The sequence below is a fragment of the Sporothrix brasiliensis genome (assembly GCF_000820605.1).
Source record: "Sporothrix brasiliensis 5110 chromosome Unknown Cont19, whole genome shotgun sequence".
In the NCBI taxonomy this organism is placed as follows: Eukaryota; Fungi; Ascomycota; class Sordariomycetes; order Ophiostomatales; family Ophiostomataceae; genus Sporothrix; species Sporothrix brasiliensis.
Genome location: NW_024467138.1, coordinates 3,114,045 through 3,131,247, shown reverse-complemented (window position 1 = coordinate 3,131,247; position 17,203 = coordinate 3,114,045). Strand labels below are relative to the sequence as shown.

The 17,203-nt window shown below is 51.7% G+C and overlaps 3 protein-coding genes across 3 annotated transcripts; 1 reads left to right on the top strand and 2 right to left on the bottom strand.

Annotated features, from left to right (window-relative positions):
* Positions 1–7,268: 7,268 nt before the first annotated feature.
* Positions 7,269–9,408, top strand: SPBR_00313 (uncharacterized protein; the record flags this gene model as incomplete). The annotated part of the gene is made up of 2 exons (XM_040758632.1): positions 7,269–7,894; positions 7,977–9,408. 2 exons carry the CDS (start codon positions 7,269–7,271, stop codon positions 9,406–9,408), a joined length of 2,058 nt encoding a protein of 685 aa, XP_040618664.1.
* Positions 9,409–11,258: 1,850 nt separating this feature from the next.
* Positions 11,259–11,757, bottom strand: SPBR_01078 (uncharacterized protein; the record flags this gene model as incomplete). The annotated part of the gene is made up of 2 exons (XM_040759396.1): positions 11,259–11,637; positions 11,753–11,757. The coding sequence occupies 2 exons, from the start codon at positions 11,755–11,757 to the stop codon at positions 11,259–11,261; spliced, it is 384 nt and encodes a 127-aa protein (XP_040618663.1).
* Positions 11,758–14,308: 2,551 nt separating this feature from the next.
* On the bottom strand, positions 14,309–15,799 carry SPBR_00561 (pxa domain containing protein; the record flags this gene model as incomplete). Its single annotated transcript, XM_040758880.1, has 1 exon — positions 14,309–15,799. One exon carries the CDS (start codon positions 15,797–15,799, stop codon positions 14,309–14,311), a length of 1,491 nt encoding a protein of 496 aa, XP_040618662.1.
* Positions 15,800–17,203: the final 1,404 nt, after the last annotated feature.

The following is a 17,203-nucleotide window of genomic DNA, read 5'->3' as shown; positions in this document are numbered from 1 at the left end:
GCTACTACTTTCTGCCAAATACTTCGCTTTCGATACTTGAGCACAGATGCAACACAAACATTCCCCTGGTTCTTCACCCCTGCCCCTACTTCATGCAAACTGTCTACGATGTACGACTACGGAGCTCGGAGTGTGGTCAATGTACAGACATGTCGAACTCTCCCAACAACCGGCTGTCCACAGTACATGACAACCCCCGGGGCTATGATAATGACCGCCGTCGTACTTCTCGTTCTTCGCCCTCTTTTTGCCTTCGCTGCATTTCCCGCCTTCCGCGACCGGCCTGCACGATTCGACGCACTTTACTTGCTTGCCAATACCATTCATTTCTCCTCATTTGTCTCCCAACGCCCCCCTCGCCTAGGCTATTCCTGCTTTCAGTTGTCTAGGATTCCCCGATATGACAGTCACGGCGGTTGATAGATACCTGCCATATCACACAGTTGTGTGCGAAGCCGACAGCCACAAAGCAGACGAATAATATGGGAATGAAGTGGAGGGGACAAGACGAAACGAGCCTTTCGCTTCCGATACCTGCCTATTTACCTCCGGTCCACGCTTGACTTCCAGCCCTTAATCTCACACTCATTTGGAGGTCCCCTTGTGTGTCCCCGCTGGTGTTCGAGGTCGCCGTTGTCGCTCTTTGCCCCGACTCGCTTCGACTGTGCATGCGGCGCACTCAATACGACTACTCAGTACGACGTGCAACCACGAACGAAATAGAGATAGACACTGTTGGACCGGTCAATCCACCTCGTTGCTTTCTGCGGTCGACGCGGCATAGAAAGCCATGCCGAGAAAAATAAATAAAGCGAAAATAAAGCGACGCAGCAAGGGGACGACCAGTCAGCTTCCCATTTCGCGTACGAGTTAGGGCATACTACGACATATAATCGAGGTGCAATCGACGTACAATTTTTTGCACTTCACATGGCCGTTCCAAGAGCCGACACAGACATCTGTTCGGTACTCTATACTCTTTTCGTGTGGTTCGCAGGGGTCAACAGTTGGCCCGTCCGCCCTCCTATCCTCGATTCTCTTTCAGCTGGTCGTGTTCAAGCACATCCCCATCAAGGCCTTTACTTGATTCTGTATTCGCTCCCAAGATAGAGCTTGCTTTTATGGTTAAGCCTGACCTTGCTTCTCCGCAAAGCGACATAATGCGAGATCGCGTGCTGCTCCCCATTCGCTTTTACTCAGCAAATCGGACTCGAGACAATGATTATACGATATAGGATATGTCGCACGTGTGCGCGTGCGGCAACAAGGAGTGGCGCAAATCAACAGAAAGGGACGAGCAAGAAGAAGGATTTGCAGCTTCATCAAAAGGGTCGACCACTCGCAGTACGCAGACGATGTTTGGCATATGACCGTCTGCAGCATGGTCCGCACCATGGCCCGCAGCCATGTCATTCGTGTACGAAGCTGATTCTTCATACGGGCTCGTTGCTTTACCTACGAGGGCGTCGAAGGAGAACAACAAATATCCTTACCTACTTTCTATCATGTGGTCAAATTAATACATGGGGTAAGCGATCCCCAGGCCAGCCATCGTGACAGATCGCGCAGACCCGTTGCAGACCCATGCCTGGCGTGGACGCCACGGGTGACGGGAGAGTCGCAGCTCATGCTGACCAACACCCACTAATATGGCGTACAGACTCTACGAAGCATAACTTCGTATGTAGCAATTTCACAGCATCTTTCCATTTAACGACTGTGGGAGGTGAGGCATAACCTGCCATTTATGGAGGCTTCCTACGCATCTCAAGATGCCCGTTTAATCTTTGCTACCCCGATCCGGAAGACTCGACCTCCCAGAATTAACCATCATCGTGTCCCAGTAAGAATTGTAAGCAACCATCCCCCCGGGTAGACAAACAACGACTGGCTTGATATGACAACATCAAAGATCGCGAACTTGACCGACGTAGGGACGCAGCTTGTCAGAAATACTTTTGTAAACGAACGGCCGTCAGACACTCGGTGTCTTTTCTCATTTACTCTGTTATAATACTATTTTTCTTTCACTCCAACACTCGGGCCTCCGAAAGTCGACCACAGGCACCCTCGTCTACAACGGAGAATTTTCAGCAGCGGACAATTCGACCACCCTGGTTGCTCTTCTAGTCCAATTTCTGCAGGTTTCGCTTTTCGTATTTAAGACGAAAAATATACCCAATGACAGCACTGAGCTAACGTCTGAGGCTTTCTGTTGGCTACGAACGCCAGTGGGCCGCTTCTATCCAAATGTATTCTTTGCTATTTTCTCAGTGTTGGATTGGCTTGTTATGCCTCTTTTCCTCATTTCTTATCCTTTTTAAGTGGATAAGACGGCATCACACTGACTGTGTCCTTAGGACCTCGATTGTTACTGGACAGCGGGCAGGCCAGGGGCAGCTAATAAGAATCGCCATACTGTTTCCTTTATCGTATCTCACTGAAACGACATGCATGGCCATCTAGACTGCCACTGATCGGCTTTTGCTCGTGGGGCGGCAAAGCCCACTGTGTGCAGGGGGGGCTCAGACCAGCCAACCATTGCTGAGAGCACCAGGTGAGGCCCCATTCCATTCTCTTTACCATGGTGTCTGTTTTTCTCAGCTTACTCCGTGCGATACTCGTTTCTCATTAAGGAAAACGGCTCAGGTCATGCCGGAGAGAAGCTGTAGGACTCACGTCCCAAACGCGCCGTCAATAATCTGAACACTTTCCGCAGCTCGGACACATCTTACGGCTTTATTTTGAAACTGTTCATTGATCTGCTTAAGGCTCTTCCCGAGCTGCCGAGGCACCATATCTCCGCATAAAGGTTTATTTGCAGAAGGTCGAGGCCCAAAAGCTTAATCTGTGCCTCGTACAGAGTATGCCATGCAGTGTTACGTATGCAGGCTCTTTTGTTTATGTAAGTACGAACGGTATTCCAGTGAAGAGGCTGCGAACAAGTCAAGTGTTGCATAGTTGTACAGTTGCTGTTGCCATCCGTTTTGCACGAAAACGAGTGTTTTAAGTACCCAAAAAAAACACTGAGCGTCTCCTTCCACCTGTTTACCGCCCAAGGACAGGCAAAGAAAATACGGACGCTGATCTCTTAGACCTTGCAAGTTGACAACGGCCCTGCTTTGCAAAGCCTTGGCCGACCGCAAAACGGTGCTGCCTCTTATGTTTACTATTTAGCATTAAGACCATGAACACATTGAAACTAACATCAGGTGTACGGTAAGCTTGATTCTAGCTTTTCTTGTTGCTGGTATACCATTTTCTTCATCTGTGTTTGCTAATGGCTTCATTATGCAAACATCAAGTCGCGTCTGGATTTGTTCTTGTCCCTCCATTATCCACCACAAGCCACAAAGGGTGTGTCGTATCGTCTTTTCACTAAAAGGTGCAGCCCTCTGACCAAAATAAATAAAAATGCAAAAATTTCGGCTCCTCAGCCTTTGCATGATCTTCGTCTAGGTTTGCCCGCCATCCTTGTCAGCTCAACCATCTAGTGACCACCTACCCCGGCAGTCACCCGGAAAAGCTGCAGGTTTGTCCAAGGGAAGCGGGCTAGGTCGACTCGGCCAGGGATTCAGCGAATTTTATCTTGAAGACAAGGGAGGGGGGCTGTTACTTTTGCCAAGTTCCTCCGCTCACCTGTGCGCCCTGTTCGTTTCTCTCCGCACGTGTGTACGCATACACAGACGGTTAGAGAAAAGGCACCATCGTCCCTTTTGCCGCTGTAGAAGCAACGGCTGCTGAGCGGATATTAAAGACTATCGGCTGGTTCCTCAGGGGCACAGCACATTTCCAATAGCGTCCATCTCTTCCAACCTGGGCTGCCGTTCAGGACTGGAATGAGCGCTAAAGCGCGCTGGACACGAGAAGGAGGCTCAGTTGACGGAATCTCCAAGTCGCTTGTCACTTCAACTCCTCATGGCGGTATCTGAGTTACGGAGTACAGACTTGCGTCTACTTTCTAGAGCTACAATACTCCAAGATCTTGTGCAAGCACAGAGCGAGTGATCAATGCGCTCCTTCAAGACTGGACACCATTGTTGGGTAGAATACGATGAAGCCACCGGTGTGGCCAAACGCAAAGCAACCACCCCAAGTCAAAATTTTATTACAGATGATAAAGACCAGCGGCCAGACAAGGAATCATACTCTACTCCATACTCGACCTCGAGACCCACACAAGCGGCCACACCTGCCAGTCCCCATCCCTCCTTCTCCCCTCTTCGCCGACGCGCACAGTCCACTAACCAGGCTCGGGAAGCGAGGAGCAATTCACAGAAGGATGCTGTTCAAATCGGGCTTGCAGCAGGGAGGGAAACCCCTCGTCGCTTTTCTCACGGCGTTCATTCAGGGCCAGGCCACACATCTCGGCCGCGTCGGTCTCTGTTCACCAGAAGCTAACTAGACCAGCCCACTATCAATAGATTGCCTATGAGAGAATTATCTTTCGCGCCTCTCTCCATTCTCGTTGTTACTCATAGTGTGAGCAAGCTCGAACCTCTGGCCGCCTGTTCGCGGTCCCGTCATTTATCTCCCTTTATCGAGTTGACTTTCAGATAAAGTGCTTGTATGAAAAGCGCAGCAAATCGACGAACACAATGAAAACATGGACAGCCCTAGCCATGGCTTGCAACGGCAAACGGAGGTGGATATTCGATCCTCTACCTCATACAGTCCCAGCAGATGTAGTGCGGCGGCGTGTCCCCCCGATCTGCACAACACGACCAGCAGCAGGCTGGGCCGTTGAACTGTTTCGTTTATTCTGGGGGCTTTCGTATGTACCCCGGGATAGGACCAACGAAGTTTTCGTGCGTCCAAGCCTGTCCTTGCCGTTGTCTGAAGCCTTTTACCGCCGCACAATACCGTGCTCATCTGCACCACCCAACATCGGAGAGCGTGCTTACGGTTCGTGCGTAATAGCCTTATCGTGGAGGCCATTCTCCAGAGACAAAACGCTGTTTGGTGCCGCCTCAATTTTTCACCGCTACATGGCATTTCACTCTCTAGTTTTTTGGGGATTATCCTACTTCCGTCGTTCGCTTTTCCGACTTTATTTTTATTTTTATTTTTATTTTTTGACAAAGAGAGTGATGGTATTCAAGATATCCGAGGCTGGGCCAGCTGGCAGTAATGCATTGCCTCAGGATGGTGGATGGGGGGGAATAAGTGAGAAGCACCCGAGCACTCTTTCTGCAGTCATTGTCTCACCCGGAGCAAAATGGGTTTTCACCTTTCTGTCGACACCCGTTATGACAAACGGCTTCATTAATTAGCCTCGATCGTCCTCGGCCCCCTCCTCGCAACGCAACCATTCCCCTCCAACAGCCATCCATCCCATCTGCCCCCTGGTCCACGTTGAAAGTTTTCACTTTTCTGCCTCAACTGAGACTGTTTGTTTCTAAGCCTCATTGCAAAAACTTTGAAACTGTTTTTATATTTCACTTCTTTGGCTTCTCTATTACACAGAAAAACAATACCCTACTGCCATGTACTTTCATACGATGTACTGGCCGTCGGTATGCTCCCCTGCGGCTTCAACCCCTGTTCGAGTAAAATACTTGAATAGCCTTTTGGTCATATCCGTACACCACCTTTCGTCCACACCCCCCCTCTTTCTTTTGACAGGCGCACTCCCCTGCTCTTTGGTTGTTTATTTGTGGTGGCCCTTTTCTCAACTGGCCCCCCATTGTTGTCCCTCTTGCCGTCCCTCCACCCCCCTTCAGAATGTATCATTGAAAGCTAGACTCTCCGGTCCCTTGGTGGTGATTTTCGTCTTCTTTTGTGTGCTTTTGTGTTCATATGAATATATATGGTGCATAGCCGTTCACATATCCTATTCTCACCCTTACAAAAGCGTGCTTCTCGCTTGGGCTCTGCACCTCCTCCAACTGGGTCTCGCATCTATTCATATTGACATTTGAGACCGTCCGTCGCATACAAATATTTTCAACCTCGCAGGACCGGTCGTCTTCCGTCGTTGATAGGTTCGGCCTGTCTCGTCGGTCGATATTAACGCATTGTGGTTCTCCTATCCGCGCCCGCCGCCGACACAATTCCAGCATTTCGATTTGCGCAACCGGCACAGATGACGGCTTTTCGCCCTCTCTCTTGTTTGACAGCTGGTGCTCATATTTTCACGTACTTTGCCGATTTTCCATTATCTGCGCTTTTATTTTGGCTTGATGCTATTCCTGCTTTGTGTGCAATCCCGAGACTATAAGCACGAAACTCCGGAGGCACAGTACAGTAGAAGAATCTGCTGGTGATCATGAGAGAGAGAGGGTTGCTCGGTTCGATCGTTCAAACAACAACCCACGAAAACACAACAGCAGTTACAAATAAACAACGACATTTGCAGAAACAAACGGAAGATTCCTCAGAAAGGGACCAGTAAACTAGCACGAGCGAAACGTGACCCTCAAGATTCGACGAGGAGGTGACGTCCGTCAAAACCGTTCACCAAGGACCGTACACCGTTGTTGTCCCCCCTTCCCTTGTCTTCCCTTGCCTCTCACACAGATTACCCCCGTCGAAAACTCACTCCACTTCCCTCTTGCAGAAGTGACGAGTTCTGAGCCCGCATTGTACCTTCACTCTTCAGGGGGGTCTTCCACCAGAATAGAAAAGAGACCGTCTACCCACACCCTACATTGCCTATTCCTGCACGGGAAACATCCATCTACCTTTTATTTATTTTATCTTCTGTTTTTATTTTCCCTTCGATATTGCTCTCTCTCGAATAAGCACACATCACAGCTTTGGACATCGACACTGCAACCCGCCAGCTGTGTTGGCAACTCTTTCGAGGACGAGAACGACGACGGCCTGTGACCTGAACCATGCATGTCGTCCACCTGTCCATGACAACTACACCGGCCCCAGTGGGTAAAACGTGCATCTCGTCTGCTAGATCTTCCCGTGAGTAGCACGACTACTATCACAGAAGAACTATCGTCGCCCGACCAACTCCTGGGACTTCATGAGTTGAGACGACCATCAAATATCCAAACGAAAGCAAATCGCATCACGCTTCGCCGCTACAAAACCAACAGATCTCTTTTTCATTGAAGTTGGTAGTTTCTGACGAATCTTTTGCGTTTGCAACTATCGTTACTATTTGTACATCTCGTGTTGTTTACCTCGGATGGGTCGTTCTTGCTGTCGCCATCTTATTCGATTGGAAAGTGCAACGCGGCTTATCCAATTCAACTTTGCACAATTCGCACAGCCAGAATCACCGAACCGACGGAAAACAACGCAACGAGACTATGCATAGCACCTTCATGGCCTCGACAGGCGTGGACTCGGAAGCCCAACTTTCCTCGGAGACCAACCAGTACGACAGCAGCAGTTGGGACAATATGAACGGCTACCCACAGGCCACGATGGCCGGATTTGCCAACTCGGACTTCGTCTACATGCCACCCATTACGTCTCTTGACTTGCCGCATGATCCTCTGCACCGAATGCCGCCACCGTTGCAGCCGCGTGACTCTCCGCAGATGAAGCACGAACAGGACCAGCTGCACCAACCCCAGCAGCAGAAACTGCAGCAACAACATCCGCCACTGTCAATGGGCCAGGCCACATCGCATCACCACCACCAGCTGCCGCAACTGCCTATGCTGACCGTTCCGTCCAACCCCACATGGCCGAGCATGCTGACAAACCCCGGAAGCTACAATTCGCCGCCGATGAACAATGTTGTGCCCCGCAACGGGCCGTCCCGGCCGCCGCCACCTCCGCTAAAGACAAAGTTGAACGAGTCTTCCGGGCGGACCGGTCCTCGGAAGATGCTGACCGATGATGACCGCCGGAGAATGTGCGAGTACGCCGAGGCCAATCCGGGCGTGAAGCAGTCCGAGATTGGTAATATCTTTGGCGTCGAGCGCAGGTGAGTAAATTCGTCCTGTGTTTATTTTATTATATATATATATTTGGCTTTCTTGATTGTGGTCACTTACAAAATGTCGCAGCACTGTTTCCAAAGTTTTGCGAAACAAGGAAAAGTACCTTGTCAAAGACAAGTCTCCTGGTTCCAAAAAACCCAAGAGCAAGTTTCCCGACATTGAGCGGGCGCTGTCAAACTGGGTGCGCAACGCACAAAAGACCGGCGTGCCTGTCACGGATGCCGACATCAAGGAGAAGTTTCGGTTCTTCGCAACAAACACAGGCAGCTCGGACGCTGTTCTCAAGTCCACCAGCAACACTTGGCTGGAAAAATTCAAACAGAAGAACGGCATTGGTACCGGACGACTGGTTCGGCGTGCATCGGAGACCAATATTCCTGACAAGCGCAGAGGCTCCAAGTCCACCGGCATGATCGGGTCGCCGTCTCTCGTCTCCATGGAACCGACAAGCGTTGACTCACCCTTGTCGCCGGAGACGCGTCACCCTTCAGCATCGCCCTTGTCGGCCAGCCGCAGCGACGAAGAGCGCAACGCCGACAGTGCTGGGCCGCCTGCTGTCGGACAATTTATCAACTTTGGTGCTGGCCAATCCAACGGAATTGGAAGCAGCGGACAAACCAACCAGATTACCCATTCTGGTAGCCTGGGGAACAGCATAGGCATGGGCCTCGGTATGAGCGGCATGGCGGCCTACAAGCATGGCAACAACCAGAGCACGACGTCACTTTCAAGTGTGTTTACGGAGACTCCCGTGTCGTCCTTTTCAGGTAGCGCCCTGAGCCCGACGGTGCCATTTACGTTCTCACCGGATTCAAATGTTGGGTCTTTCTTGACCAGCGACCCGATGGCACCACCCGGAAGCGCCAATTTCCAGCGCCCACGCAGCCAGACACTTCCAGCCCTGAACCTGGAGTACATGAACCACGTCCAAGGCCAACACCAGCAGCACAACAACGACGCCATGGTGTCTGAGACCACTGGCGAATCGATGACGCCCAAGTTCCAGCATCAGCACCATCTGCCATCGACCGCTCCTTCGTCAGCCGTCGACTCGCCCATGACTGACATCTCAGCACCTTCTTACGGCATCGACAGTACGGTTGTGTCCCCTCAGCTTCGGCGGAGCAACAGCAGCAACAGCCTCTTCCAAAGCGGCTCGCGGTCGGCGGGCGGTCTTGGCGGCTCGACTGTCCTGGGTGTGCCTATGAACACTGGCGGCAGCAGTGGTGGGGGCGGATCGTCTCCTAGCTCACCCACGCAAGACGATGCTCGCCGCGCAGCTGACACGCTCTTGAACTTTATCCAGCACGTGCCTAGTGCGTTCGACCAGACCGACTACGTGGCCGTGTCTCGCCTCATTGAAAAACTGCGCCTGCAAGCAACGAACAAGGGCCATGGGGGTGGAGGAATGGGCGGCTTGTCCCGGATTCCCGAGGGCGAAGGCGAGATGACCAACGATGTACACCATACGAAGCTGGAATCCGCCCTCGCTGCTTAACATTGATCCGACAGGCTTTGCTGCCCCAGGGGGTTTCGCTCTTCGTGTCCCCCTAGCTTCTTTTCTTTTCTTGTTATTGTTTTTCTCTCCTTCTTCTTCCCGTTCTTTGTTGCTGCTTCTCACGTTATTTCCATGATCATTTCCACTTTTGGAGCTCCATAATCCTCCCTCAACTGTGGGCAGTCAGAGGCAGCGCCCGCCAGCCAGTCGTGGACAATTTACACCCTCTCCACATTCAACACAGCCCCCTTTTTGCTTTGTTGTCTGTTCTCACTGGCCAGGCCGTTTGTCCCTAGCTGACCACAATACTCTCAAACTGCTCTTCTATATTACAACGATCTGTTATGGAAACAAAACGATCAATACGCCCACGCTTCCACTTATACCCACCGCCTTCTTCCATCTACACACATTCTTTGGGATAGCCATCCACAGTTATTTACTAAGGAAGATCTCTCCCCGCTCACGCGATCACGGCTTCTGTTTCCGAATTTTGGAGTTTTACTGTTCTTTTTTCCTTTTTTTTCTTTCCCATTTCTCATTTTCTGCTCCTTTAATGTTTTTGGCTGAGTGCAAGGAAACAGCATATATGGATACTGTAGCATTTGGAGTTAGTGCTTCGGTTGACGGTACATATCACATTCGAACGAAGGAAATTCAGCATGCATGTTGGCCACGGCACCCCATGAGCTCTGATGGATTCACTCTACCACATGGCTTGAACGCATACATCCTTATGTTCTGCTTCGTCACTTTCCCCCTTTCTCTCTGCCTTCCTCGCGTTTCATTGTTTGTCTATTGATCTATCATGTTGTTTTACCTGTTTTTTTTTTTTTTTTTATGTATTTTTGTTTCGCCTCCGGTTGGGCAGCTTTTACAGGTATTCTCTCGCCGAGCTGAGGACGCAAGTCCGGTGGCTAGAGAAAGAGGAAACACTTCAACTTTGGACACGCGTCCGACTCAACAACCATACCTACATGTCTTCTTTTTGGATGGGAACGGGAGAAAACGGGACGAACGCTGATTGGATTTTTTAAAAGACATATGGGGGAACCAAGTTGTCCAAGAGGATGAGGACCCAGGGGACTTGCAGAGTCCTTTTTGTGGATTTTGTTTGGCTAATATTTCTTAGTGGTTTTGCTTTTCTTCCCCTATCCCCATTTCCCTTGTTATTTTCTCCTCCTCTGATTTGTTTCTTTTTAATCTTATCGTTCTGGGACGGCAATTGTCATTTATTGTCACTTTCTTTTTCTTCTTTGTTTTGTTGGGTGGCCAAGGGGGGTGAGAGACAGGTGGAACTCATGACAAGGATGGTTGACGGAGTATTTTGGACTTTTGCTTGACCTCGTCCACCTTCGCATCCTTCCCATGATCACCGTTTGTCACTATCTCTTTCATTCCCCGTTTTTTTGGTTGTCTTATTTTGTCTTCTGCTTCATCACACCAAGACAAGTGATCAAAAGTCAAAAGACGGACATGAGACTAACATCGTACGCACGCAACTACAGAAAAAACTACCAACCAACACCAAAAAAAGACATGCAAAGCACAGAAAAACCAGAATAATAACAAAAAAAAGCTCTTGGGCGGCTATTTGCAAAAACAACTTGCTCCTTGTAAATAACTCAAAGGCGAACGTGAATTTGTCTCATGATACTACATACAATAGAGGAAACACCGAGAACATAGCAGTCAAATACGATAGGATACGACAAGACAGTAAAATCAGAAGAAAAGGGTATCATTGTATATTCAAGCTCAAAACGTTGGGGTCTATAATAGGGAAGAAATTAGGGGCTACAGGCTGTATCAATAAGTATGGACACGGGACAGAAAACATGGTGAACCCCTTAGCTCAGCCGTTCTTCCCACAAGCCGAGGACACCTGTTTCAGCGAGCTCAGGCACCAAACGCACGAAAATGGCCTCGAGGATGCCGTACAATAGGTGCTTATTGCAGTAGGCGTCGTCGAAAACGTTGAGCAATCCACCCTCAATCTCAGCCAGGACGGCCTCGCTGGGCTTCTTTTTGTCGCTCCAGACGGCGTACACGGCCTCGGCGGTGCGCCGTTTTAGAGAGGCAAGTTCTTCCTCGTTGGCAGGCGCGACGAGTGTGGGCGGCGTGGCGCCAAACTTGTTGCCTGGAAAGATGGCGCCCCGGATTGAGCGCAGCAAGTTGGGGAGGAGTGCAGGTTCCAGTGCGTACTTGTGAATATAGTGAGAGAAGAGGCTGGGAAAAGTTAGTAACGCGGATGTCCAAAGAGAACGAAAACGAGATAACGGCAATCTCGAATAGGATTATGATAAACAGTGGCTGTCAAGGTGATGACATCTAAAATGTGTACTTCATCCAGATGCACTTTTTTTTTCGTCGTTTTCTCTCTCTTATTTGATTTTGCCTTTGGATACCGCGTGGGGGTCACAGGTACTGCAGTATTTCAGGAAGGGGTCATGATGTTGAAGGGATGTGTGTAAGAGACAAACGAGAGGCGAGGGCATTGTCTAATTTTCCTCCAGGATGCCGCGGCAAGGGAGTAAAAATAAAACAGGAAATAGCAGGGCAAGAGAGCTATTTCCATCCCGCTGTAATCCAATGTGATTTTTTTTCCTCATAGAAATATCCCTTCTGGGTTGACGGCACGACAGAGGGATGAAACAAACAAAAATGATAGCACTTGCAAGTGAATCCAGAAAAACGAAAATAAAAATATGGCAGAATTAAACGAAACAAAGGAGGCGAAGGGAGTAAAACAAGCCGGCAGGGATGGTACAGCCTGCGCTGTTGCGTCTTGGGGTACGTGCGTTTGAATTCTGGGTGCCTAGGAGCTCTGTTTTGTTTGCAGTGCTTGGGGAAACTGATATAGTGGTTGCATGTGGGTGCATGTGTGTATGTATGTTGCTGGTGTGAGGCCTGTCTTGCGTCTGTTTGGCCTCTTCCCATCAAGCCTCGGGCCTATAGGGGACCGGTCGGCCCAAAGAAGAAAAAGGGCCGCTGAGAACATAGTACCAAAAAGTGATAGGATGTCTTCAGGAGGTGGTGATGTGTGGTTGTCATTCTCGTTTGCCTGCTTTGGCTGCCTTCCATTTGCATTTTGCAAAGTACCTCTACCAGCATCGTCGCCCAATCTTCACCCTTTGACACCGGTACGTCCGCTGTAGCCCACACCAACCAATATCGTCGTGGAGGGGATGTGGACAACCAAGCGAGAGGGTGGTGGAGAAGAGGGGAGAGCACAGCAGAGGTCGATTCGGCGAGAAACAAAGCAGCCAGAAACTAGACCCGGACAGGAAAGCAGGTAAGGGCGAGAAGGGTGTGTGAATGTGAACAACCATGGACGGCACAAAGAGAGAGAAGACTGCAAAACAAATGAGCACGTGGGCTCAACGTCGTTCGTCCTTCCTCTCGTAGACGGTTGACAAAACAAGTCAAAAAAGGAGCTAGGGAAGTAGGAACGCAGGAGCGAGTGCAGGATCTGCTTTTTGACCTGAACGGCCGCGAAAGAGGGAACGGAACGAAGCGATCGGTCGTTTTTGCCACTCCCTAGCGCTGGCTCGAGAAGGGGGAACCATTCAAGGGCATCATGAGGTGCGAGTTGTGAACATTGACAGAAGGAGCTAGACAGAGACGCGGTGATCTTCTGTGAGCAGATTGAGGGCCGCATAGAATCCAACGAACGGCGATGACGACGAGAGGAATCTGCGCGCCGGGAGTGAGGGGAGTGACTTATGATCACCGGGCGCGTAATTAAGGTGCATTGGTGGATGTTGGCGCGGTTGAATTCTGTGCAATAGGAGGCCAGAGAAGCACTTTTGGACGTTTATTGGACGGAAAGCCAACCACCAACAAGGGGACAAGAGGGGCTAAGATGGAAGCTATTCGACCGGTGCCGGAGAATTCAAAGAACTGGGGAATGCCCCGAACGGGGGATTGACAAAAAGGAGATGAAAAGCGGATGACGATAAATAAAAATAAAAATAAAAGGGGAAGGGCAGAGGATCAAACCTATTCTCCAGCCATATTTTACTGAAATAGGAAGAACCAGACGAAAAGAGAAAAAATTGAAAAGGCAAGGGAGACAGAAAGAAATAGACGCGGCCCGCGGAAACGCGCCTGGACGGACTTGGTCTCGATTGAGCGGCGCGTGTAGTGTGTGTGGAGAGAGATATACGATGTATGTGAAGTGACGGGAAGCATATTGTGCTTTCTTTTTGCTGTCTTCTGTCGGAAGAGACAAACAAGGCCAGAACCACTGGACAAGGGCCGTCGGTAAGCAATATCCAGCCGCAGAGCACATTTGCAACCCTACAACACTCTTTGCTGTGTTGACCGTCTTGGCATTTCTTTTGTCATAGCATAGTTCGTATCCCAGAAAGTGTAGCATTGAAGCCAATGGAGGTGAAGCGGAAGCAAAGGAATACAAACCAGAAACGACCAGAAGCAAGTGAAAAGGGGGAGGCGTGAACGCAGCAAAGACATTCGTATGCAAAGGGCCAGAAGCAGCAAAAAAAAAAAGGTCACAGTGGCACAGTGGCACAGTGGCACGGAGACAATAAAGTCCAGTGACCTGCCGTGTATGCGGAATGAATGGGGAATCGCGACTAGGGGAGCAGAGGGAGGGGGTAAGCAAAATGCGACGCTGGCCGTCTTTGAGTCTTTGAATGTATCCGAAACGAGAAGAGTGCCTCGGGGACAGGGCATCCAGGTGGAGGCGCAGAGGGACGCACGGAGGAGGTGATGAGAAGAAGGCAATGGAGAGCGATGAGAGGACGCGCAGAGCAGGCCCGCTGGAGAACGTCCTAACGAGAGACGGGAAATGAACAGCAAGAGAATGACGGGCCATGGGCGTGGAGAGACAAGAATAAACAATGCCAGAAAATAAAAATAAAAATAAAAAGTCATCTTACCGGTCAAGAGGGCCGTTGAGGGCGGCAATGCGTCCTGGTCCAGCCATGGCCAGCCACTGCAGCATGGACAGCCCGCCGTAGAGCCAGGGCATGCGCACATCGAGCTGCACAATGTTGGAGATGGTGGTCCAGAGACTAAAGGCCAGCACAGGCACGACGGGCTCGTCGGTCCCGGCGACGGACGTGGCGACCGAGTAGATGGACGCGGACGACGGCGCGACCTTGACGTCGAGGAAGCCGTCTTTGCCGCTGCTCTCTGCCACGGACTCTTTGACTTTTGCCACGACAATGCCGCGCATGGGCAGCGAGCGCGATAGCGTGATGCTTGTCAGGAGGAAACGCAGTGATGCAAACAGCGCCATGCCGATCTTGAGGACGGACCAAAAGACCGGCGCGGCCGTCGTCGTGAACCAGTTGCCGGACGATGTCGATGTCGATGTCGATGTCGATGTCGATGTCGATGACGATGACGATGACGATGACGACGACGAGTGTGTTTGCTTCTGCAGCTTGGCGGCCGCCCGCCGCTTTTTGGCGAGCCGTTTCGGGTCGTTGTCGTCGCCGTCCATCTTCTCGCGCACAATCCGGGCCACCAAGCCGACAATCTCATACATCATCCACGGCTCGGCCACGCGCCGCGCCAGCACGTTGCCCACAATCAGCTCGGCAAAGATCTGGGTGACGAGCGAGGTCAAGCACTCGTTCTCGAGATCCTCAGTCGGAAGGAGCACGGCCAGCAGGCCGCGGACCAGCAGCTGGCGGTATGCTGCCTCGTTGGTGGCCTGCTCGAGGGCGATGCTGTCGTCCTCCGGCTCCCGGTGGTGGAGATCCGCCTCGCCGAGTTGGATCTTGACCCCGGACGTTGCGGCAGGATGGACGTATGACGCCCCTGGCGGCGGCGGCGGCGGCACCGGGGACAGAGCCGGCAGTGGCCACAGCGCATGGTACACGGCCCGCGGATCCGTCTCGACGGGCGGCTGCACGGGCGGTCGCCGCGAGGCACGGTACGCGCGCACATGGTTGCCCAGCAGCGCCGGCAGCTCGTCAAACAGCAGGCTCTCTAGGTCTATCTTGCGCAGCCGCTGTTCCAGGGCGCGCGTGCAGTGTGCCACGATCTGCACAAGCTCTGTCACGAACTGGTCGTCGTCGGGCGTGATCTTGCTGTACCACGCCAGGACAAACTCGCGCACAATGACGGCCAGCAGCGCGTACAGCTGCAGATCGACGTCGTTGCGGCTCGTGAGGGGTGGCAGGAGATCCTCGATGGGTGTAGCATCGCCGCCTCCGCCGCTCGCGCCGCCTAGACCTTGGGTTGCCGTTGTTGATGATGCCCCGTCTTTTGGACAGAGCGTTCGTCGGATGAGCAGGATGGTCGCTTTGTCGGAGAGGGGATCGACGCCGGCCGCACGTGGTAGGGGCGGCGGTGCACGGCGTGCAGCCGGAGGGGCAGGCATGGGTGCCTGGGAGATGGGTGGTTTCTCGGTCATTGTTGTGGCTGTGACTGCTGCTGCTGCTGTTGTTGTGTTGTTGTTGCGTTGAGAGGCGACGTCTCGCGAACTACCGCTCGAGCTGCCACTGGTAACGAGCTTTCCTGGCGCCGGTTGGCCGTCGCTGCCGTCGTGGATGATCCTCGCCGTGCAGAGGGAGGCGATCGTGGTCCGGACGCGGCCGTGTCGTGACGCTGGACCCCCTATTTTTGGTGTCGCCTTGTCCGTTGCTGCTGTTAGCGAGACCGTGTTGGAGATCGCCAGATGTTCATTCCCGCCCTTATCAGCAGTACCAAAACGGCAGGCGGTGTGGGGCCGCTGTATTACCGTGGAAGGACGCTAAGTGACGCCAGCCCGCTGCAACCCGCTATATAGCGCGGGTGTTCCCTGCTAGGCTGCTATATCCTGCTATAACTATAGGGGATCGCCAAATTTGCACGTCAGGGTCTATTCAGGTAAGGTATCGCCTCTTTGACATCGCCACTTCGCTTCTCAATTTCACGAGTTTATTTCAAGCTGTGCTTGAACTCTTTCCTTCAGAATAGCAGGTGGCTGACATTTTTCTTTTCATTTCTTTTTTGTCTTTTATTTCGCTTACAGACTTCGGTGGTGCACATAGGTGTTTCCTAGTAATATGCAAACACCAATTGCAGCCTTTGAGAATCGACGGCACAGTTGTTTGAACGATGATTTTCTGCAGACAGGCAGCGAGTGTTCAGCCCCGATACTCTGTACACCTATCCCAAGACATGTCGTCGTTGTCGTGACAACCAAAGGAGCATTTGTCGTGTGTGGTGTCTGCGTATCTGCGGCCACATCTGCGGCCCTCCCGTGGCCGGTCACCGTCCAAGAGCCGCATGCACACCCTGGGGCATTTCCACAATGGAACGGTCCAAGGGCCTGGACCTGCAGGGCGACTGTGCAGGGCGACTGTGCAGGGCATCCGTGCAGATGCAAGCGCAACGCTGCCTGGTGCGTGTTGTGCCTGCATATCGACTGCTGCATAAGCGAGTGTCTGCCAGCTGGCAAGCGGGGATAGGCTGCGAGGGCGTAGCAGTGCGTCCGTATTTAGGTATGCAGACCCGCGGTCGTGGTAAAGCGGTGATGGAATTTGGACATGTACAAGGCGATCGATATATACATCGGACGTTGGACACAAGAGACAAAAGACCCAGCCATCAGAACGCCCACAAACGATCCCAATGCATCCTGCCGGGAGACCAATAACAAAAAGCGACGTCTATATTTTTTAGATGCGGCATAATGCGAGCGTGAGAGAAGGACGTTGAACAACGGAAACGGAAAGCTATGAGTTTTGTACAGGCGACAAGAAGAGGAGAATGAAAAAAGACATGAAAGGCAAGAGTTGGCTCGGCGTATCGTGGAAGAAAATCAATCATGGGC